At 41.2% G+C, this 22,924-nt stretch overlaps 1 protein-coding gene across 1 annotated transcript; it reads right to left on the bottom strand.

Annotated features, from left to right (window-relative positions):
• Nucleotides 1-3,323: 3,323 nt before the first annotated feature.
• Nucleotides 3,324-17,482, bottom strand: LOC310938004 (alpha-tectorin-like; the record flags this gene model as incomplete). Its single annotated transcript, XM_083902395.1, has 24 exons — nucleotides 3,324-3,483; nucleotides 3,579-3,681; nucleotides 3,768-3,927; nucleotides 4,005-4,256; nucleotides 4,539-4,699; nucleotides 4,780-4,964; nucleotides 5,803-5,922; nucleotides 6,019-6,296; nucleotides 6,482-6,765; nucleotides 6,863-7,252; nucleotides 7,391-7,587; nucleotides 7,713-8,113; nucleotides 8,470-8,624; nucleotides 8,732-9,330; nucleotides 9,420-9,972; nucleotides 10,103-10,686; nucleotides 10,781-11,357; nucleotides 11,445-11,845; nucleotides 12,485-12,650; nucleotides 12,755-12,850; nucleotides 12,943-13,221; nucleotides 15,953-16,068; nucleotides 17,319-17,336; nucleotides 17,434-17,482. 24 exons carry the CDS (start codon nucleotides 17,480-17,482, stop codon nucleotides 3,389-3,391), a joined length of 6,219 nt encoding a protein of 2,072 aa, XP_083758521.1. The 3' UTR covers nucleotides 3,324-3,388.
• Nucleotides 17,483-22,924: the final 5,442 nt, after the last annotated feature.

Here is a 22,924-nt window from a genome sequence, read left to right as displayed (position 1 = left end):
ATTTCAAGTCAGGGATCAAGATGGGAACCTCCCACAAAAAAATCTTGTAACTACAGACCCAAAAAAGAAAATCTCGTAAAAACACAGTCTTTTCAAAAATGATTTTAGGTGAATTCAATATTTTGGGTTATTGGTTATTGCTTTATTTGATCTTCAGGGTCAACTTGAGGTCTGCGCATGTGCAGTGGTTGCAGTGCAGTTTGCTGTGAGTTTGCTGGTTCCAAATTCTACTTAAATAATTTATTTAATTGAAAAATGCGTCTCTGCTTGGTCAGCTACAAATACAATTTATTTTCTGGGGTGGAATTCCCCAAGTGTCGTTGTCCATCCCTTTTTATTTCCTGCATGTTTAATATGTGTTGGATAAGGGCCACAGTAATAAAGACATAAGCTGTCGTGCAAATAAAGATTGCCTTTGTTCTACCGGTGTTGCTGCTCCAGCTTTGACAACTGTGTCTAATTAAATTTTTGTCATTTTTGTCTCATCAAAGAAAACAGTGACTAATCTGTTGGTACTTTTTGTGCCATCAAATTTCACATTGTGTCTCTGTTTAATTAAAAAACTCAACACTTGTCATGTTTTATATTGTATAACTCTGCCGTAGCATGTCATGTCTGTTACTATGCTTATATTGTTAATAAGAACTGGAGTTCATCAGTGCATGGCTGTAAAATACAGGAGGAATTACATATGGAAAAGTGCATTTATCGTCAGAGATTTCATAATGGGAAAACTGGACTGGTCTACCGTATTATTGACTTGCAGAAGCAAACAAACATAGTGTGAACCGATGAAAGGTTAATCATTTTCGGTGTCAAAATAGCTTCAGGCTCCTGTTAAACTAATTGGAAAACTGCAATTTACCTGGCAAATGCTTCCTTCCAGGTTAAGCAATCAACAAAAACCCCTGAAGATGAGTGACTGTTTCCTGATTTAAAAAACAACAACAAAAAAAGAGTTTGGATGCTTACTCAACCCTCATTCTTCAGGTGGTATTGTATGAGGAAATCTTTGTGCTACCATGACATAGCCACATGCATACTATAGAAAAGCATTGCCTCTTAATACAGCCCACTGCTGCATGAAGACATGGAAACTGTACACAAACAGGTAGTATATCAATAGTGTGCAGAACTGTTGCTGGGTTCTCTGGACCCAAAGTCATCCGTGATAGACAGTGGGAACATAGGGTGAATTCCAATTCCTTGCTTAACCCTCAATCTCAAAAATTGCGCGCTCCCTCTAGTGCAAGTGCTGTCCCGATTCTCAGAAAAATGTAAAAATCAAAGAAATGTAACTGCATTTAGAATCATGTTTGATTTTTATATTTTACTTACTGTTTTCGGAGAACAGAAGTGTCATGTTACACGTTGCAAAAGGCGTTTCTGTTATCTTCACCACTCAACGGCACGCCCCGCAGAAACGATAACATCAACACTTCACTCTAAATTGTTCCAACAGGAAATGAACTCGATAACCACCAAGCAGTGATAAATGATGTCTGAGTGTGCATCAGTTTTGAGCTACAGATCTGTCTGCAAGTGAGCAGTGGTGGTGGAAACTGAGCGGACAGAAAAGAGCTGGGGAGTGTGGGTAAAAGAGGTGGCGATAGAAGAAAGAGACAGAGACCACGGTCTGATTTATACCACTTGAGATGTAAGAGCAGTTAATGGTCATAATCATCATACGACAGCAATCGATATCAAACACAAACATACAACCCTTTTCCACCATTTACAGGAACTCCTATTACCAGGAACTTTAAAGGTGCCATATGTAAGAATGTGGTCAAAAATGTTTACTACATTCAAATTCAAAATACTAAGGTCTTTTTGGTTTCGTTTCCTGCCATAACTGGCATCCCGTGGTTGCTCGGCAGCTCAGACTCTACTGACTGCAATGATTGGTAGACAGCGGTAGGTGGCGCCACATGACAAAACATGATTTCAAAACATAAACATGATTTGCAGTCTGCAAAATATTTTTTTAAATGCAAATATTTTGGCTATACTGTTGTTGGTGAGTTCAGTTTGTTATATGAACATTATTCCTGGGTCTCTGTGACATATTAGGAGGATTTTATGGCCAGTTTTAGATTTATTACATAATGCACCTTTAATAATTGCCAGTTTTTCAAAATCAGGGGGAATGAAAAAAGGTCCAGTTCGAGCCTCGATTGGAACAAGGGTCATTCTGCATGGAGTTTGCATGTTCTCCCCTTGTGTGTGTGGGGGGGGGTTCTCCGGGTTCTGCAACATGCAATATGGGGATTAGGTAAATTGGACACTCTAAATTGACCGTAGGTGTGAATGTGAGAGTGGTTCTGAGAGCGGGTGTGCTAATTATGTCACTTTCGGGTATTGGCCAATCACAAGACAGTTGGGAACCCTCTACGCTGGCTGGCCAATCACAACACACTCTGTCTTCTGGGGGTGAGAGTTGAGTCTGAACCCCTAACCCTCAGAAAAGAGGATTTCTATCGGCAACTAGGAGGTTTTTGACCATAAAAACAAGTTAATGTATGCAAGTAGACCTCCATAACTAACTATACTAGTACACTGTACTGTATAATACTATAAACTGTACTTTTCTGTATTGTACTGTAGTGTCCTCATCAACAGTACCACTGAAATTGTTCCTCAAACCTCTCTGATGTCTCCAATGCTACAAACACCATATATTGGTGAGCATAGATCATTGGTTCTCAAAGTGCGGCCCGGGGGCCAATGGTGGCCCGCAGAAACATTTCTGGCGGCCCGCAATGAATTACAGTTGATAGTTTTAAACCAGGAGCTACTAAGCTAGTGAAATGTTTATTGGACATTACTGGATACAGACCAATAAGTGTAAACTGTAGAACTGCAATCTGGTCATTAAAATTATAACAAATGGGATTTCTTTCTGTTTTTTTTTACTTTGGTGGCCCTCAGTCCAATGTTGGGTTCCTAAATTGGCCCTCAGGTATCAAAACTTTGAGAACCCCTGGATAGATGAAATGGATCAGAACTACCATCATCTCTTGGTTCTTATGATGATGGCTTGGAGACAGAGCTGTATACATTTATGATTTATTTTATGTTTTGACAAAGTTAATTATTTAATACTACATTTAAAAGTTCCCAGGAAACAAAAAGAAAAACAAGATCTGACACAAAACTTGATTTGCAACTTTAATGGTAATCACACACTTGATTTGATTATAAGAATCCCAACAAAGAAAACCCACTCATTTACTAACAATTATGCAAAATATTGGTGCCCCTACTATTGCAAAGTTGTCAACACAAATACATGTTACTGATATTTTGATGGATATGGCTTGTAACACAAATCAATGAACCATGAACCTTACAATGACTATAACTGTAATCACCATCTTTTGTCCTCTCAGATCAGAACTTTGACCACCAGGAAACTGATGAGCAGGGTCAACAATGGGGTCAACTGGCCTGGAGCACGGCTTGCTTTTTCCCATGTTCTGTCTGCAGCAGAAGAACCACAGGTTAGAACTTTATATGAACTGATAAAGCTCAGTCTCTTCTACAACATTATGACAGTTAAGCACCAGTTCAGTTACCGTCTCTGATTTTCCTCGTGTGTAGTGGTCCGACTGAGATGCTTGTAAAACCTTCAGGAGACACATCCCTCTCAACACGTCTGTAGTGACCCGGGTAGCAGTGCTGCAGGAAAACAACAGGAGAGGTTACTAAAATGCACCTGTTTAAAAGTGTTCCTCCCTTCGTGCAACAAACGCATTGATACGTACAGCTGTGCAGTTGTTGTGTCTCAGGAGACAAAGCTGGACATTGCAGTGCAGGTAGATGGATGAGAAGTTGGTAAAGGTAAACATATCGAAGGAGAAACGGGACACGGTGGAGACGCCGTTCTGATGCAGCTCTACTGTGCCATCTGCTGGATTAGGACACCTAGAAGACGGTGGAACAAGTTAAACCAATCCAGTAGTAGGAAATCGACATGATTCAATGTGGAGTTGCTAACTTACTCATCCTGAATGAGATCCCACTTAACAGGGTAGTTGGCCAAGTTGACTGGCGTGGCCCAGCAATTTTCCAGAATGCTAGAAATCTGGCGTTCATCGAGTCCTTCTGTTCGCACCTCGATGTACAACCTTTGGTCTATTTCCATTTCAATGTTGTTGCTGCTGCTCAGTGGGTACTGAAAGCCAACATCGCGGTAGGGGATCATTCTGACTTGATAGCGTCCCATGCCAGCTGGAAGCATCTTGCTCACAATACTACGAAGAAACAACATTCAGGTAAATGTGATTTACGTTTAAGAAGAAACAATTCATGTGAATTCATGTGAAAATACAATATTATTTTGTCATTTAAGAACTAAATGCATATTGTATGGTTGATTTCAGTAAGTATGTTAAGTTAGCAGTTAGCAGTCAATAATTGTCTAATAAAGTCTAATATGCAGATGTAGGGACTCGACAGTTAACTGTGGACAAATGCTTAATATGAAAAAACACTGAGTTATGAAATTGTTATATTCAAGGAGATGATAGTGTCACCTTTCTACAGGATTGATGCCCACAGACATGGACAGGGCCTGATACAGAGGATATTCACAGCAGAAACGGAGATGGATATTCCTTTGGCGGCTGATCAGACCATCGTGAGGATCCACGTCACCCTGGATGACGTTCTCGTACACGAAATGGGTTCCGTTGCTCTTTAAATTGAAAAGACAACGCGGCGTAAGTCGCATGCAATCTATTATACCGATGACGTAACCGCGTGGACGCACTGTACCTTGAGAACCGTCCCACACAGCTCCTCGTCGTTGTTAAAGTGGAACACCAGTCGTCCGTCCTCGACAGAACCTGCGCAGGAGGGTTCTTGGAGATGGAGTGCACTGGAGTGGAAGCCAGCCTCAAACAGCTGGCATCTGGACACAGACATGGTGCCTGTGCTACTGACACAAGTGATTGAAGAGTCTATGAAAAAGGAGAAATAAAGCAGAAATGCATATTTTATATAAGCCATGGGCTTATGCCTGGTGTTTGTGTGTGTCATTTCAAAAGCAGAGCAAAAGGACCAACACCTCAGCTTATGGCCATGTTCAAATTGTTTCAACATTGTTTCTCCAGAGCTACATTATCTTTACATCATGTATAATTGCTTGTCCAACTTTTAACTCTGCATTTTTTTCCACTCCAATTATCCCCATCTCCCAAGTGTATTGAGTCTCTGCAGCCCAGTTTCTGTCTTGCTTCGTCTGTTACGTCCGGTTCGGTTTTACTTCGGTTCAGTCTGTCCATTTTTTATTCTTTCTGTTCTGTGTGTACATGTTTTCCCCTTACTTTATTATATATCCTACAGCCCTGATTTGTTTTCATCTCTTTTGTTTCTTTTTGATTACTAACTCTGTCCCAGTGGCGCTTACTGGTCTTTGAAACAGGTGAAGCTAATCGTTTTTTTTGTACAGATTAAAACAAATGAACGATAAACAATTGAACGAAGGAAAAAATGATAATTGTGTAAAACTGAAACAACGAAATGCTATAATTTTTTTTTTTATTTACAGTGTATAAAATGTTCTAGGGCCCACAGTTGGTGTAGTGGTTAGCACTGGGTTCCAGCCCCATTTGGAACAACTTCAGTCCAAAAACATGCGATATGGGGATCAGGTGAATTGGTCACTCTAAATTGACCGTAAGTGTGAGAGTGTGAGTGAATGGTTGTTTGTCTCTATATGTGGCCCTGTGATGGACTGGCGAACTATGAGATCGAGATATGATCTAGAAAACAGAGTTTAAGTGGACCTGGCCTCACCATAGCTCTCATTGTTGGCCCGATGGTGGTGTTCATCACAGAAGCAGCCATGCACACCGTCCCTCTCGCCACACCACTCATACTCTGTGCAGTTCAGGTTTTCACACGGGTCTGACTCAGCTGTGGAAATAGCAGAGCATCTGTTAGAACATCTATAAATGCATTTATTCGTTTTGTTTATCGTTTTTTTTTATGATTAGCCAAGTAAAAACGTACCACAGTGCAAAGCCGAGCGCCACTCGGGGATGTCCAAACCCAAAACTGAACAGGTTCTCTCGTAGGATGAGATGGCACTACACAGCATGCCATTGGCCGGAGTGTAGAGGCAGAGATCATAGACACAGGAAGTGAAAAATGGTTGTGCGTTAGAGTGCAGGTGGCAGGCGCTGAATGGGCCTGTTGTGTTTGTGATGACACTGCAGAGTGCAGTGTATTCTTCAATATAGATGCAGTTGTCCAGCCCATTATCATTCCGTTGATCAGTCAATCCGCATCTGGAAAAGACATTATCCATGTATCACTCGATGTCTTTGTTAACTTTGCCACGGCGTACTTTCCTGTAATTTGCCTTTTGGGCATGGCTGATCGTGGATAGTTGGATATTTACTCAATGAACTGCAAAGTTTTCAACTGACAATGACATTATAATCATACACCATTTTCTTTCATAGCAGCTCACCCTTGTTTGCTTGTGGATGTCTTCCAGCTGTGCCCAAACTCATAATCGTTTCCTGCCAGAGTCCCATTTGGCAAGACTTTGTCATCTGCAGCATTATTGTTGAAATTTCCACACATCCCAGAGACTCTGTTTCGATGAATTTGGCTCACTCTGACCAGTAAGGTACTTGTGCCATCAAATTGGACGACCAAGTCATCGGCATCGACCACTATGTAGCTTCCCTGCCTCAAAACCTGTGCAAAGTTTCCTACATTTGTGGGAAGAGCTACTTCACTTCCATTTACCTGGAGGAATGAGATAATAGAGACAGACACAAATCAACAAAGGGAAGAGGAATTTCTACCAATGTTTACAAAATTCTATTCTTCTGTTCGGACTTACTGTTACTATTCTGTTGGATCCAATCCTTACGTACACAGTATCTGTTTGATTTGAGAGATATATATCCACTGCTGATACAAACGACACATGGTTGTTGCCGCGGTGCTTGTTGGTGGCTGCGACCTTAAACTGCCTGTTGCTAGTCCCATGGCTCTCAGTGATGACGTAAGTGCATGTGCCATGGAAATGAGCCAGTGCTCCATCGTAGGTGACATAGTGTGGGTCCCCCCATACAGTGCAAGTAGTCATTGCATCAAAGCAGCCCAGATTGCCCTCTCTGATGGTGCACTCTTGTGCAGGGGTGCAAGATTCGGAGGAGCAGCGCAGGTCATTGGGGGCGTGACATTCACAATGCTCGGCGCAACCCTGTGTCCAAAACGACTCGCCAGCCTGCAACGGGTGGGAAATTGAGCATCCGATACAAATACAATGAAAATTGCTGTTTAGAAGAAGTGCAACATTCATCGCTTTCTAGTCAATTTCAGAATGTAAATCTTGTGTTTAATTCTTATTACAGTTATGACTTACATTGTAGTAGAAGCCATCATATTGGCAGCCACAGCGTTCCACAGGGACACACATCGTTCCACTCCTGAGGAAGCCCTCATCACAGAAGCAACCCTCAGCGCAAACCTGCTCACAGGTGGCATCAACACTGCTGGCACAGGTGTGGCCACAGTCAGTGCCACACAGCTCATAATGACTGTTGGTTGGACAGCTAAGGCCTTAATAACACAGAAAGGAAATGGTACCATTAAGATTGATGTAAGCAGCCCTTCAAGGGAATTGGTATATTTCTGTGATTATTTTGAACTAAATATTTCACTGGTGCATTGCCTCGCTGACTTACTGCATGAAGTGTTCTGTCTCCAAGGGTAGATTCGAACATTGGCCGACTGACAGGCACTGACATATGATTCAATGGCCCTGCACAGAAGATCGTTGCCCCGATTTCCCGACACGCAAATGTCAAACACGCAGTCGTTGAAATATGGTGTTGGTTCCACCTCATCGTGGCAGAAGCTGAAGGGGCCGTTTGTGGCTTTAATCACTTCACACTGAATTCTAGCGGGGAGATCATTGGTGCACCGAGGGCATGAAGAACCACAGCCGTCACTACAGGTGTAGTTACTTGCTACCTTCCAAGCTGTTCCAAATGCATCTGGAGTGGTGACAATTGAGCCAGATGGGGTGCGGAAGTCATCATTCGAGTTTCCATTGAAGTTCCCACACAGTCCACATGTGTGTCCTCTATAATACAAATATTTATCAATGACAAATTAATGAATTAAAATATTATTACAAATTAACATCTTAAGAATTTAAAATAATTGTGATTTAAATTACTTCTTTCCTTTGGGTTTGTGCAACAGAATTGGCTATTTTCTTTTAGCCCTAACCTCAAAAATACACTAAATTCATACCAACGGGCCATATTCAGGGTTTGGCCAAAACAACCCATAGTTCCATTTCAGTTGGAGGGCAGGTTGGTTAACTCGGCAGTAAGATTGCAATATAAAACTGGGTAGAAATCCTTCTCAGGACATCATCAGAGCTTAGAGAAGCACATTTCTTGAGTGATTTGAGCTGTGGTGGACTGCACATACCTGTAATTTGGTGGCACCGATACGGACACCCTACTGGATCCATCGTATGTGACACTGAGGCCAAAATCAGCATTGATAAATGTACGAAATCCACTTGCAAAGACGGACACGTTTCCACTCAGGAGAACTGGTAGATTTGCATAAATTCCATTTATCTAAAACATTAGAAACACAAAATTGTAATAGGAATATGCTTTCAGCATAATAATCCTCAAGATGAAGTACTCTAGGTGACAAAGATTTTAGCCTGGGTTTTACTCACCTCGACAATACCTCTCCTCTCCCTAGACATGTGCACGCGGTAGCCCATCACATTGACAAAAACCTCTGCTGTAACTGAAACTGACAATCCGTTCCATGCTTCATTCTTGGCTTCCACTGAAAATTGTTGAAGTCTGCCTGTGTCATTGCAGAGGGTTGCTAGAACATAGCGGCAGGTTCCTTGGAAGTCATAGGGCTTATTATCAAATGTAAGGTAGTGGGGGTCTCCAGAAGCAGAGCAGGAACCATGAGGATTGGAATGGCAACCGAAGTCACCCCCCACCACACGGCAAGACTCTTGGGGACCACAGGAACTTGGAGTGCAGCGCACTATCCCAGTTGTGCCATTACAGTTACAGAATCTCTGACATTCCTCGCCGTCCCAGAACTGTTCACCACTTTGACGATAACGTCCATTGTGATAGCATCCGCAAGATGTTGGCGGCACACACTGGTTGCCATTGAGGATAAAACCACTATCACACTGGCATCCCTCCTGGCACACAGTGTCACAGGTGAAGGGGAAAAAGAGGCTGGGGCAGGTGGAGGGACAAGGAGTTTCACAAAGTTCATAGTGGCTGTTTGGAGGGCAAGTTTGTCCTGGAAAAAAAACGGGTAAAAAAGAATAGGTCACCACATGTATTTTTAACAATGTCCAAAGGTTATTTAACAGAAGAAAAGGTGCTTACCACAGCCAGTTACATTCCTCCAGTCCGGCAAGGTTACACCCTTCTGTTGACACATGAGTGCATAGTCTCGTAGGACCTCACATCTGGCTGACACTGGATCTCTAGTGGCTGTAAGGGTCTCCGTGCACACTTCCATATACTGCTGTGGGTCTACCATGGGCCAACACTGGGTAAACGGCCCATTTCTTGAGCCAATAATGCCACAGTACTCATGAGATGTGAAATTTGTCCTGGAATTATCATGTACACTTTCTACACAGTGTGCAGAAAGGGAACCATCTCGCCAGCTGTCTCCAAAGGCCTGAGAGCTGTTGACCAGAGCGCCATTGGGTGTGCGGAAGTCATCGTATGAGTGACCGTTGTAGTTGCCACAGAGTCCCCCAAGTGAACCATTGTAGACGCCAGGTGCAGTGATGCGCACAAAGTGAGGCCAGACTGTCTGCACAGTCACACCAAAGGAGGTGCGGATGATAATACTGTAGATGCTGCTGTGGTAGATTTGGATACGGTTTGATGCTAAGTTGAAAGGTAGTTTGATCAGCTGACTGTCAACCTATGGGATCATTTTAAAATTAGGACTCAGATAATCAACAATGTTTTGGCAAAAACAAAAACCATATCCCTGATCATTGTGTGACATTCATTTTTATAAGCTTAAAATGTAAAATATTTTTGTTTCTTACCAGAACTGTGCTTTGACTTGCCATGTCAATGGAGATTTGTGTTCCCTCTGCCTCAAACTTGAGTAACCTGGCAAAACTGTGATGGCCTCTGGGCACTTTTTCTGCTGTTACCATGAAGTGAGGGTGATTTAACAAGCCCATTGCTTTGGCAAGAGTCAGGCGACATGCTCCAGGATACTGATATGTCAGTCCATCAAATGTTTGATATGACCCTGGGCCTCTTATCCAGCATGTTGCATAGCTGTTAGGTCTACATCCTCTTTCTCCTTCCTCCACCCTACACGATTCAAGTGGACTACAACTATGCGAGCTACAGGTCATGGTGCCTATCCGGCAGCTGCAACGTCTCCCACAGTCATCACCTAGGATCACGGTTTCTCCAGAGCTGTAGTATTGACCCTCAAAGTTGCAGCCACAATCGGCATGAGGGACACAGACCCCAGCACTAAGGATGTAGCCTGAATTGCAGATGCAGCTCTCCTGGGCAGGGAGAGGGCAATTGTGGGTGGAATTGGGGTTGACACACGTAGCTGGACATCCTGTTCCTTGGGGCTCAAAATGGCTGTTGGCTGGGCAGGGGATTTCTATACAAAAAAAAAATAATGATAAAATAACATTGACTACAAGGAATTATTAACAATGTATTTTGAAATGATGTTAAATGATTGACCAACATACCACAGAAGCCTTGTCTCCTCCAGCTCGGCAACTGGATACCATTCCGCTGACACTGACTTGCAAAAACGTGAAGGGCTTGACATAGAATGGGCTGGTATCCTCCTCCTACACACAGATCATACACACAACTCTGGACGGCCTGCTCTGGTGAAAGGGTTCGTCTGCAAGCAGCAAATGGTCCAGAAGGGCTTCGCAGGATACCACAATGATTTGCATCGTTGTATAAAGCTGTCTGCTGTGCAGTACAGGAAGCACAGTCCAGACCTCTGCATCCGACCTCACAGCCAACCTCAGTATCTCCTGGTGCTCGCCAGCTGTTGGCAAAAACCACATCGGAGGTCTCGATTTCTCCACTGCGACTTCTGAAATCATCACTCCGGTTGTTGGTGAAGGTTCCACAAAGGCCGCAGGTAGCATTTTGGTAACTGTATGGCACGCTGATTCTGACATAATGATATGCATCGTAAGACACCTCCAAGCCAAAGTCTGCGCTGATGACCACAGAAAATCCTGACTGATAAACATCGATCGTGCCATTGTTTAGGGAGAATGGAGTGGAAACAAAGTTTCCATTGACCTGTCAACGCAGACACAGACAAGGAAATCAGCGTAAAAAAAGACCCAAACAAAAACACTGCAACAAGAAAGATAGTCATATGCTAACCTTAGCCCTCCCACGGTGCCCTTTGACAAGCTCAATAGTTTGATTGTGAACAAACACTCGAACCAGTTTTGTCCAAGAGACCCGTGTGCTTCCCCAGTGCTCATTTTTTCCCTCCACTCGAAAGTAGGGCAAGTTACGACCACATTGTTCTGAGAGAACATATGTGCATGTCCCCTGGAAATGAAACAAGGTCCCATCATAAGTGATGTAATGAGGATCACCACTGATGGTGCAGGTGCGTCTCTGCACTGTCCTGCAGGCAAACTTGTATGAAGCCGGTCGGCAGATTTGGGAAAAGCCGCAGGGTTGTCTGGAACACTGCAGGCCAGCTGAGGTACAGGTGCACCTCAGTGCACAGGATCTGTCAGTCCAGAATGAGTCTCCGACCTGCAATGGTTCACCTTTAAAGAAAAAAAAAAAGTTATTTGAAAGACTTTCATGTTTAACCAAGGGGGGACGGGGGTTACTCAGTATATGCTGCCATCATTATTGTTATTGTTGTCTTGTATAATGACAAAAAAAGGCTTATTATATTGTATAAGAATGAAGACGGATGAGAGGACAAGAAGTACTGTGTTAAAAAAGATAAAGAAAATCAAACTGAGATTTAATTGTTGTTATTATCATCATCATCATTGGAAGAAGAACTTTGAACTGCAGACAAAATGTATTTTGTTCTGTGGCACAGCATTGCTCTTCTTCGTTTCTTCTTCTATGGGTTTAACTGTAGCTTGTGTTCATGATGTTGCCTTACTGCCATCTTTTGGAATTAGAAAACACCTGCAGTACCCACTCCAAGATATTCTTTCTCCTCGTCTTATGCAAAGAGTAAATCGGTGACCAAAGGAAGATGTCCTCACCATTTGATATTCAAAGTTACTTTTAGATAGATTAAAATTAGTTTTCAGAGGCTACAGAAAACATCTGTGTTGAGATGTTTCTGACTCTTTAGATGGAGTGGTTATGTTTTGTCATCATGAGCCCCCTTGTGTAAAAGAGGTAAGGGTTAGTACCAGTTTGATCTAATCTTTAGATCATACCTTCAAATGCGCATCCTCTTGCACCATGGTCTAATTGGAAGGCCCAGCGTCCAGGTACATTAACGTTGCTTTGTAAGCGGAAAAGTGAATTTGGGTCTGATGCACGTGAAGTGAATGATCCATTGATGGTAAAATGGTGTGAAGAATGTATTGTGTCATATCCACCCTGCAAATAGAGAGATTTGATGAAATGTAACCTTTTTCCTTTTTTTCACATTACCAAAGGAAGCAATATGACAATGTACTTGTAATAGTTTTTTAAGCTCTCACCAGTATATTGCGTGTTGTGGAAGCTATCGGCCCATAGTTTATAAACATAAATGAGCTGCTGCCACCAGAGATGAGGACTGCTTGGGCTGTTGCTTGCTAAAATAAATATTTCAAATAGAAATTGCTGAAATACACTTACCCAGCAGTATTATTTATGAACATGTGTACAAAAAAAAAAGTCGACTTACTGTGCCAGCACTTGCAAAATAGGCCACTTGATACCATGTTGCAATAAAGACCCATTGGGCAGTAAAAGACAGTCCTGGGAAATAGGTGTTAATGTCTCGTGTAGCTTGTTGGGTGACGCCGCCGGATGTGGTTTGAAAGTAGAAGATATGACCGGTAGCCGAGTTGTCCAAATCTGTCCACATGGGAGCAATGATGTCTCTTGTTCCATGAATTGGAAACCGCTGTGGTGATAGGCTGCTGTATGAACTGTTAAAGGTCAGGTGTCCATTATGGTTCACCTATGAAACACACAGTTTTGACATGAATACAAAGTGCACATTGCTAAACTAAAGCCTCATCATGTCATCAGATATCAATACTTAAAGGCGCCATATGTAAGAATGTGGCCAAGACCAGTTACTACACTCAAATTCAAAATACTGAGGTCTTTTAGGTTTAGTTTTCTCCGCCATTGCAGCTCACGTAACGACGTAACTGGAAACCCGTGGTTGCTCGGCAGCTGAGACTCTACTGAGTGCAATGATTGGTAGACGGCGGTAGGTGGCGCCACATGACAAAACATGATTTCAAAACATAAACATGATTTGCAGTCTGCAAAAGATTTTCTTTAATGCAAATATTTTGTCTGTACTGTTGTTGTTGGTGAGTTCAGTTTGTTATATGAACATTATTCCTGAGTCTCTGTGACATATTAGGAGGATGTTATGGCCAGTTGCTTTAGATTTATTTTACAAATGCACCTTTAAAGGAGAAAAAGGAGACATATTGTGCAAATAATAAGGTCCCTTCTCTTAATTAAGATCACTACTTGAAAAGCTTTACATGTTCAAATCATCAAAACATTGCTGTTTTCCCAGAATGTTGCTTCTGGAATGTGTATGAAGTTTCATCTACATGTATTTACTTTACCCGCAGTCTGACAGCAAGGAGGAAAAACTGTTTTTTTCCTTTAGCTCATGTTCTATCAACGATAGACTCCATTCATAATGTGATTGTGACTCAAAGATTACAGTGGTGTAAAAAGGTCAAGCAAAGTCAGCTTTGGTCTTTTCTGGTATAACAAAATTAGATTAAGATGGAGCGAGAGATAAGGGGCCTCATGTATGAAGGTTGCGTACGCACAAAAACGTGGCGTACGTCCTTTTCCACGCTCACGTTCAGGTGTATGAAACGTGAAATGACCGTGGAAATGTGCGGTGCCCACGCCAACTTCATGGCTGGCGTACGCCCGTTTCTCCAACTATTGTTCCTTTGGCGACACTTAGTGGTGATGCTGGGAAACTGTTAATAATGTGAAAACATGTAGTCATCATGTGCACATCAGAGACACATTTATGAACAATCTGACGTGAGCGAGTATTTAGGGAAGGCGAGGATTTACTTGCAAACAATGATAAGCGGTCAGGAGTGAGCCAGTCAACCCTAAGCCGAGCCATGCCAGTTGTGTGGGATGGAATCATCCGAATGTCATCCAGGTACATCACACTCCCATACAATGCTGTTGAACAGGCCAACATTAAAGCGCAATTTTCAGCGAGAGCCGGTTTCCCTAATGTAATCGGAGCTATTGACTGCACACACATCGTTATAAAAGCGCCGTCACAGAATGTGTTTACGTTAATAGGAAACATTTTCATTCCATCAATGTTCAAATCATATGTGATGCACAAATTGAACAGGCTGGAGGCTGGAACAGTGCGCGATGGGTGGCTTCTGGGTGAGTAAATAGTTTATTATTTTAATTGTCCCGTATGATGAAAACCAGCGCCATGCACATTTGGGCATGTGCGCATTCACATATCATGTTTTTGGTTTACTTTGCTTTTTTCTGCTGGTGAAATTAGAGCTACAGAGCTTTCTAACAAGCCCCTGATTGTCTCTCTGTGTTCAGTATTCATGTCAGTAAAAGCGGGCGTAAAGTTGCAAATGTCAGCCGTGGTGACTTCTGCATTCTTTAATTGTGAGAAATAATTTAAAAAAAATTTAACATGAGTCAAAGTGTTTAATGTCCTGCCATCTTAACGCACGAGCGATGTGTATTGTGAGTGTGTGTGTGTGTGCGTGCGTGTGTGTGTGCGCTGCTCTGATCCCACAGACTCAAACACACTCCCACTCACGTCTTTTTTGTCATATTTATACCTGTTGACAGGGTGTCAAACAAAATCTTCCTGCGCGTTTTCATTCATTCACTAGAATCTCTTGCTCAGACTGTGTGAAATTCCTTTACTTTTCTTTGTTCAGTGCGTTATTTGATCAAAGAGGTGAATCGCAGGGCCTATTTAAATTGTGTGGACAGGGAGGAGTTTGGCACCTCTGCATGTGCGCTGAATTCCATGTTGATTTGGGATGTACAAAGGAAACGTGCTTGGATCCATGCGTACGCACACTTTGATACATCTGAATTTATTTGAGCGTACGACAGTTTCTGGGTTTTGGCGTACGCCAAGATTTAGTAGGAAATCCACGCAAGTCTTTGTACATGAGGCCCCAGGTGACTTATTATTATTATTTCAATTTGTATTTGCTTCATTCTCTATGCACTCTGATCAAAATTCCTTAGTTCCATTCCCATCACATACCCTGGTATATAGAGTACAGTAGAACAGTATTTCTAATATCACAGGTACCTGAAGCAATACAGCCTACTACAGAGGCGGTTGTTCTTGTCTGTGAGTTTGTCACGTCTGTGACATTGTGATTTTACGTAAATACGTAAATAAAAGATTACTGGATATTTTCTGGGTGAATTATGAGAGAAAGAGAGACGCTCTTGGTAGTGGTTTTTCACTCAGCAGACCTTTAACTGAGACAAATAACCTTTAAAATGCAGTATATGAAAGGACAACACTGAACAAGCAAAATATGACATGAATGTAAAAACAACATACTAACATACTGCTTAAATATCACATATGTGTTTTTCATCAAGTAGATAAAAATATGATTTCACCAAAAAAAACTGTATTAAAATTTCAAAATGCCTTTGAGAGATAATGAATGTTTACATACATAGATCTGATTATACGTCCGTCCGAAGTAGAGAAAGGGTCGCTGCAGGACAATTCGAGGTGAACTTCCATCGTCTGATCGAGAGCTTAATGTACCAGTGACTTGGTAGAGGGGCCCTAGAAGAACCAAAGAAAAGTACATAAAAAAAAGTGTTTTTGTGGACTGCAGGAAAAGCTCATCTTTGATTTGAAAACCTGCATTTGGTTCAAATGCCAAGACAAAAGATCCCGACACTCATCTGCCTTTAAAAATGCCAATGAATTAAATGTATTTGTTCAGTACTTCCTCCATACATGAAATACAGCAGTGGGGATTGTGATGCCGGTCGCCGGTTGCAATTGCGATCTGCAGTGCTGTCGCTAAATACACCAGACTCCTCTGTTAAATATTGAGATGTTAGACCCTGGTAATTGTTGGAGGATTGTTAAGTCTTTTTAACTGATCTTCAGTTCGGCATTGTTTGGCTTGATTCTTGTGTCGGACGTCTCTTCCTCTGACCAATCAGTGGCCGGCAGTCTGGCGACGTCACGCATAGTATCGCTTTACCATTTGGCTCGCAGTCAAACAAGCAGGTAGTCGCCTGAGGTGTCAAAGTGTGGCATCTCAAACCACAACAATGGGCCTCGCCTGGGATTAATGTTACATGTGTGTCAGCAGGGAGTGGAAACTAAACCATAAGTGCACTTTTTGGTCTGTTTTGAAACGTTTTCATACGCTGCAGCTGAGGATGCATTAATGCTACTCATTCTAACTGTCAAACATGAAAAACAGTGGGATTAGTTGTAATTCTGTGGTTATGAGTAAAAGCCTGCGGTTACACCTGCTTTGAGCTTCTGATCATTTACCTTATTCTGTGATTGGTTAGTGAATTTAAAGGGACACTGTGTAGTATTTATGGGTTTATATGACCCAAAATCCACGTTTGTATACATATTATGTGCTCCTGCATTGTCTAGTCGCTGTATAATAGTTTTTGTTTCATTTTCGTAGTGTTTCAAAAAGTCATGTAAAATAACATGGTCGCGGGCCGCGGTTGCATTGCCACTGTTAGCAGCGAGACGCCATGTTTCTACGGGAGCCTGTAAGGACAAACACGAGAGAACAAATCAAGCGTCTCTTTAATTGTAGCTGAAGTCCCGCCTCCACTCTCTCCGCTTCGTCTGCTACGGCCGCGGTAGCTCGCCCTCTCCCTCGCCTCACGAACCTCATCTGCTGACACGGAGAAAGACGACGAGGACGACATTTGACCTGCTGAGGACACCGTAGCGCTCAGGGAAGGGAGTTATTTGTTGTAAATTTCAGCCTCTCATCTAGATGGCACTATAAACTACTTACTTCACCTTTAACAATAGAAGCTTCAACTTACCCTGAGGTGCCGCCGTCCCTATTAAAACAAATTGACATAAAAAAAAAGGTCAGTTAATGAGTCTATATATGCATTAAAATAAATGAAAGATTATTTGATTGAATCAAATACTCACTTATCATCATCACCAGAAGCAGCAGAGGCAACAGGATTTGATTTGCCATTTTTACAGCTCAAAATTCAAACCTGCAGATTCAGATTCAGATATTGTAAAGGCCACATACGAGCACATACATTAACACACAATACAAAAAACAACAGCAGTGCATGAGTTAAATCAGTTAAAATATGATGCGTTAAAATCCAGGTAGAAAATAAATGGGGATAAAGGAGACAGCTTAAGCATCGCTTATGTAATAAAAGTGATATTTGCATGAAAGGACTATTATGTTAAATTCATAAGTATAAAATGTGAAAAATGTGTTAAGACACTGTGATTTCATTTATAGAAGCGCAATTATCTTTTGTTGATTCAAAAAAAATTAAATAAAAAATATGTATATATATTTTTACATTTCCAGATCAACATTTGATTAATCTCTGCACCAAACCGTAACCGATTTTAATCTTTTGATATTTTCCTGTATAAACATAAATAAATTAAAATGGAAAAGTCACCAATAAAAGTTTTAACATCTTTAAAGCAATGAGTAAAGTAATGATTGTCAAAATGAGTGAATTACCTGCTCCAAACACTGCTGTACCCTTCAATAGATGAATGCAGCGCAGCACCAGGGCTTTATACATTAGAAGCTGGCACCGCTCCATCCACCTGTGGTAAGACCAGTTCAGAGGTATTTTAAATGGTAAAAATGTAATTGCTTCTTCATAACAAGTGTCTATATAATTATAAGCACGGAGGACAATAGCGAACTGGGGAATAAAAGGAACAGGGGAAACAAAAAGATGGGTGGGCGCAGTACAATAAGCCTCCAGTAGTTTCGTAATAAATACCAGCAACAAAGACATTTACAAGAACACCACAGACAGACCTGGAAGAACGCAGTAGAAATGGCGAACATGAATGATATAAAGAAACACAATGAGTAAAAAGAATTAGATTAAAAGAGAAATGTCCACGTTTGTGTCTCTCTCGGTGTGAGATACATCTAGAACTAGAACCGACTGGAAGAAAGCCTCCATTCTACTATTTGTTCTACAGTTATGCTTTAGATATATCTGTTTTACATTTCGATAAATCTGTAACTGACTTTTAACTTTAGAGGGCAGCATCTAACCTCTCGGTGTACAGACTACACATCGTATCTTATGTCTCTGACAAAAGTGGTACATGGCACAGATCTGTAAATTGCTGTGGGAAATAATGCACAGCTCCTTATATGGACATCCTGGGGACGTGTGTTTATAGGTCACATATTTCAGGCTTTTGTCGAGTCAAAGTTATGATTCATTTTACTCCTCCTTTTTAGTCGTAGCAATAATTTTAAAAGTCGCACTCATAAAAACGAGCCAAGCTAACGTTGAACTGTGACGTATTTCCAAATATTCAATCAGATTTTAAACATTTTGAGAACTCTTTGCTCAGGTGTGTTCATATAGGTGGTGAAAATGAAAGAAAAATGTTCATCAGATTGTCTCGGTGTGCTGCAAAAAAGGATGAAATGGATTGTACATTCTTACTGTATGTTTAAATATAGTAATGGAAAAAGAAGCTGTAATACTCAGGGATTAAAGAGATATTGCACATTAAAAAAAAACCCACAAAAATTACCACTTAATACCAGATTTCAGTTTAACGCTAATTCCCTCCGCTGGTTGGAACAACTCAAGGACAGCAGTGCAGAAACATACACAACACTTATTATTTACTGTATGCCATTATTTTTTTAGTTGTGTTGCTAGTTGTCAAAGTGGTCGTCATGTGTGCTGTGACGGACAGAGAGATGAAAAGTCTCAGATTATCCAGAACCAGAGGCGCGTCTACACTATTAAACCTATACATTTTTTCTTCTGTATATTATACTTTTTAAAACATTTCTTTCAACTTTATGCTGGTATTTTTGAGCGGACAGCAAAGTAATAATTTCATTGTACAGGGAAACATGTTTCTTTACTGTACATATGACAATAAACACTTTGAATCTTTGAATCTTGAATCTCCAAGGTGACGTCCGCAGCTAATTATGGGTCATGTGTTAGTAGTGAGTGTCTGCGTCATGTCACAAGTAACAGTCGATCGTAGTCAGTCATAAATGTTATAAAACCGGGTTATATAACATTATTTCATTATTTACCTGTGTTACTGCGTACAACGAGACATACCAAAACTATTACTTTAATTGTTAGACTTCATTTAATTGAAAAAGTAAGACTCTTCAGTGCTCCATGTCACGCCCCACCTTGTTTTGCATTTTGTTTTATGGTCTCTGTCAAAAACCAAGTGACTGACTGCTGCCAAGAAAATGTTTTCTCACGTCCTATTTCCTTCTTAAGTTAATCCCAACTACAATGACAACGGTAAAAGTGCCTGTTCGGAACGGAGGTGCAGCTCCACAAACATATTGGCGCTATTGCACGACACAATTAATCATTATATTGCACGAAGTGCCAGTTAACCCAAACAGCAGAAAAGTTGTTAACGTACAGTATAACATAGGCTACATCAGACAGAATTCAGTTTGGCACCATCTGTGCCATTTGAGATTTCTATGTACCAAATTATTAAAGGTCACATAGAGTGGTCCTGTTGCACATAAATGTTAGTTATGGAGGTCTACTTACATATATTAACTTGTTTTTATGGTCAAAAACCTCCTAGTTGCTGTGAACTAGCCGATAGAAATCCTCTTTTCTGACAGTGTTTTTCTGCTGCGAGATTTCAGAGTGAACTTTCACCCCCAGAAGACAGAGTCTTGTGATTGGCCAGTACTCGTCACGACTCCCCGCCGCAGTCCCTTTGACGACTTTGACCTGGAGTCAGAACCAGAGTCAGAAAACACTGTGAAAACACCTCCACAACGGACGTTATTCTTCTTCTGCGGTTCAATGTACGTAACCGGATGTGCCCGGACTACCGCCCGGAGCAGGACGATCGGTTGTTCAGGAGAACCGCTGCTTACGTAACTATTACGGGATTTTCAGTTATCAGTTATATCAGTTCATGATAAGGACATTTCTGATGTAGTCATGTATGTCCTTTACTGGGCGTGCACTGATGTCGTGAATTATTTCTCTTTTTAATTGTTTCGAAACAACTCATGCAGCAACGCCAAAGAATGGAATGAAGCTTGGCAATAATAAACATTTTCCGCTAAACTGCAGTGCCAACGGTAAACAATGTAGAACATGTTTAACAAACAGCAACACGCAGGTGATTCTCATATGTCAACAGTTTTGCACTCATCATTGCTAACCCAAATGTATTTGTCTTACAGTTTCATTTGCACAGAAGCGTACTGCATTCACCTAAAATTTCCTTTGTTTGTTTTTCCGATTTTTTTTTTTTTTTTTTCGGCTCTGTTTATTTATTTGTTTTGCTCCTCAACTCATCCAACGGAAGCAGGTTGATCATGTGGCCCACTAGCCCTCCTGCTCAGTGGGCCTGCCTGACCATTTACAGTGCAAACACATGCAAATAGTTCCATGTGACATGTTGACGTAACTACCTCCAACGACTTTTCAGGATTTAGCAGACGTTTTTATCCCAAGCGACTTCCAAAAGGGGAAGAAGTCTTGGAAGGAACTCCACTAGGAAGAGGGGATTGATAGAAGGTGAGAGTGCTGAGGTGGATCCAAGTGCAGAAGGAGAAGAGCTAGGACAGTGCTAGACAAGCTCTTGGAAGAGCTGGGTCTTCAAGAGCATGACCTGACAGGCCTGTTAGCAGGACGTTGCCGTAGTCAAGGCGGGAGATGACCAAAGCCTGTACCAGGAGCTGGGGAGCCTGTAGAGTTGGGTACAGTCTGATCTTTCTTATTGACTAGTGCAAAGCAACAAGGTCAAGTGGTCATCGATCATGACATAAACATGTCTGTGAGACTGCGGTTAGAACAACCACCTTTTATTTGTGTCCACGCTGGACGAGGAACTGAAAACTAAAAACACTCCTTTCACTGGATATCAAACTGGATTAAACTGGATCATCTTTGATTTCAATTCAGGGTTAAAGATGGGAAGCTTCTCCACTATCTCATTCATTTAGAAAAACTGATCTCCCCCCCCCCCACAAAAAATCTTGTAACTACAGACCCAAAAAAGACAATCTCATAAAAACAGTCTTTTCAAAAATTGTTTTAGGTGAATTCAATATTTTGGATTATTAGTTATTGCTTTATTTCATCTTTAGGGTCAACTTGAAGTCTGCACGATAAGCATGTGCATGTCCGGGCACTGTGACACTTTAGATTTGCTTTATTGGATGGTTGCCGTGCAGTTTGCTGTGAGTTTGCTGGTTTGCCTCCACTTGCAGGGAGGCAATTGTATTTTTAGTTCTGCTTTTTAGTTGTTTTAGGCATTTCTTCTTAATAATTTCCTCCTTAGGTGGTTTCCTTTTTAAATCATTCCCTTTCCAGCAGAGGTGGAAAGTAACAAAATACAATTACTCAAGTTACTGTATTGAATACTTTTTTTGTGTATTTTGTATTTTTTAAGTACAATTTAAAATCAGGATTTTGTATTTTACTTGAGTACGTATTGACTCAAGTATTGTACTTAGTTACTTTATAAATCCTATCCGTTACTGAGTAAAAATAAAAATTCAGCACAATGAAGACCTACAGGGGGAAATATATTAGGGCTGTAAAGTCAAAGTCTATGGTAGGCTATGGTTTTGCGCAGATGAACGTAATGCAAAACGCTCTCAGAGCCGTCAGACTGTTGAATTCCAGCCACCGATGCGGCTCTTTTCAAATTAAAATAGCCGCACTCCCTCACGATTAGTCGAACAAGTTTCGTTGGTTGATTACAGCCCTAGAAAATATACACCAGAATCAGACGAATGATGATGTGATTAGCACCAGCACTGGCGTGTGAACATAGCGGGTGAGCTCCAAAATAGTTTTGGATTTCTGACCCCTTGTCATATTTCTACTACCCTCACACCCCACGCAAAGTAACTAAGTAACTTTTACTTAAAGTACATTTCAAATCAACTACTTTTGACTTCTACTTGAGTAATATTTCATCAAAGTATTGGTACTTTTACTTGAGTACAATATTTAAGTACTTTTTCCATCTCTGCTTCCCAGCTACAGCCCAGCCCAGCTATATAAATTCTACTTAAATAATTTATTTAATTAAAAAATACGTCTCTGCTTGGTCAGTTACAAAGAAAGTATATTTTCTGGGGTGAAATTCCCCAAGTGTCGTTGTCCATCCCTTTTTATTTCCTGCATGTTTAATATGTGTTGGATAAGGGCCACAGTAATAAAGACATAAGCTGTCGTGCAAATAAAGATTGCCTTTGTTCTACCGGTGTTGCTGCTCCAGCTTTGACAACTGTGTCTAATTAAATTTTTGTCATTTTTGTCTCATCAAAGAAAACAGTGACTAATCTGTTGGTACTTTTTGTGCCATCAAATTTCACATTGTGTCTCTGTTTAATTAAAAAACTCAACACTTGTCATGTTTTATATTGTATAACTCTGCC

Source organism: Microchirus variegatus (assembly GCF_963457635.1).
Source record: "Microchirus variegatus genome assembly, chromosome: 16".
Taxonomy (NCBI): domain Eukaryota; kingdom Metazoa; phylum Chordata; class Actinopteri; order Pleuronectiformes; family Soleidae; genus Microchirus; species Microchirus variegatus.
The sequence above is the reverse complement of the archived record's forward strand: the minus strand, read 5'-3'. Positions and strand labels throughout refer to the sequence as shown.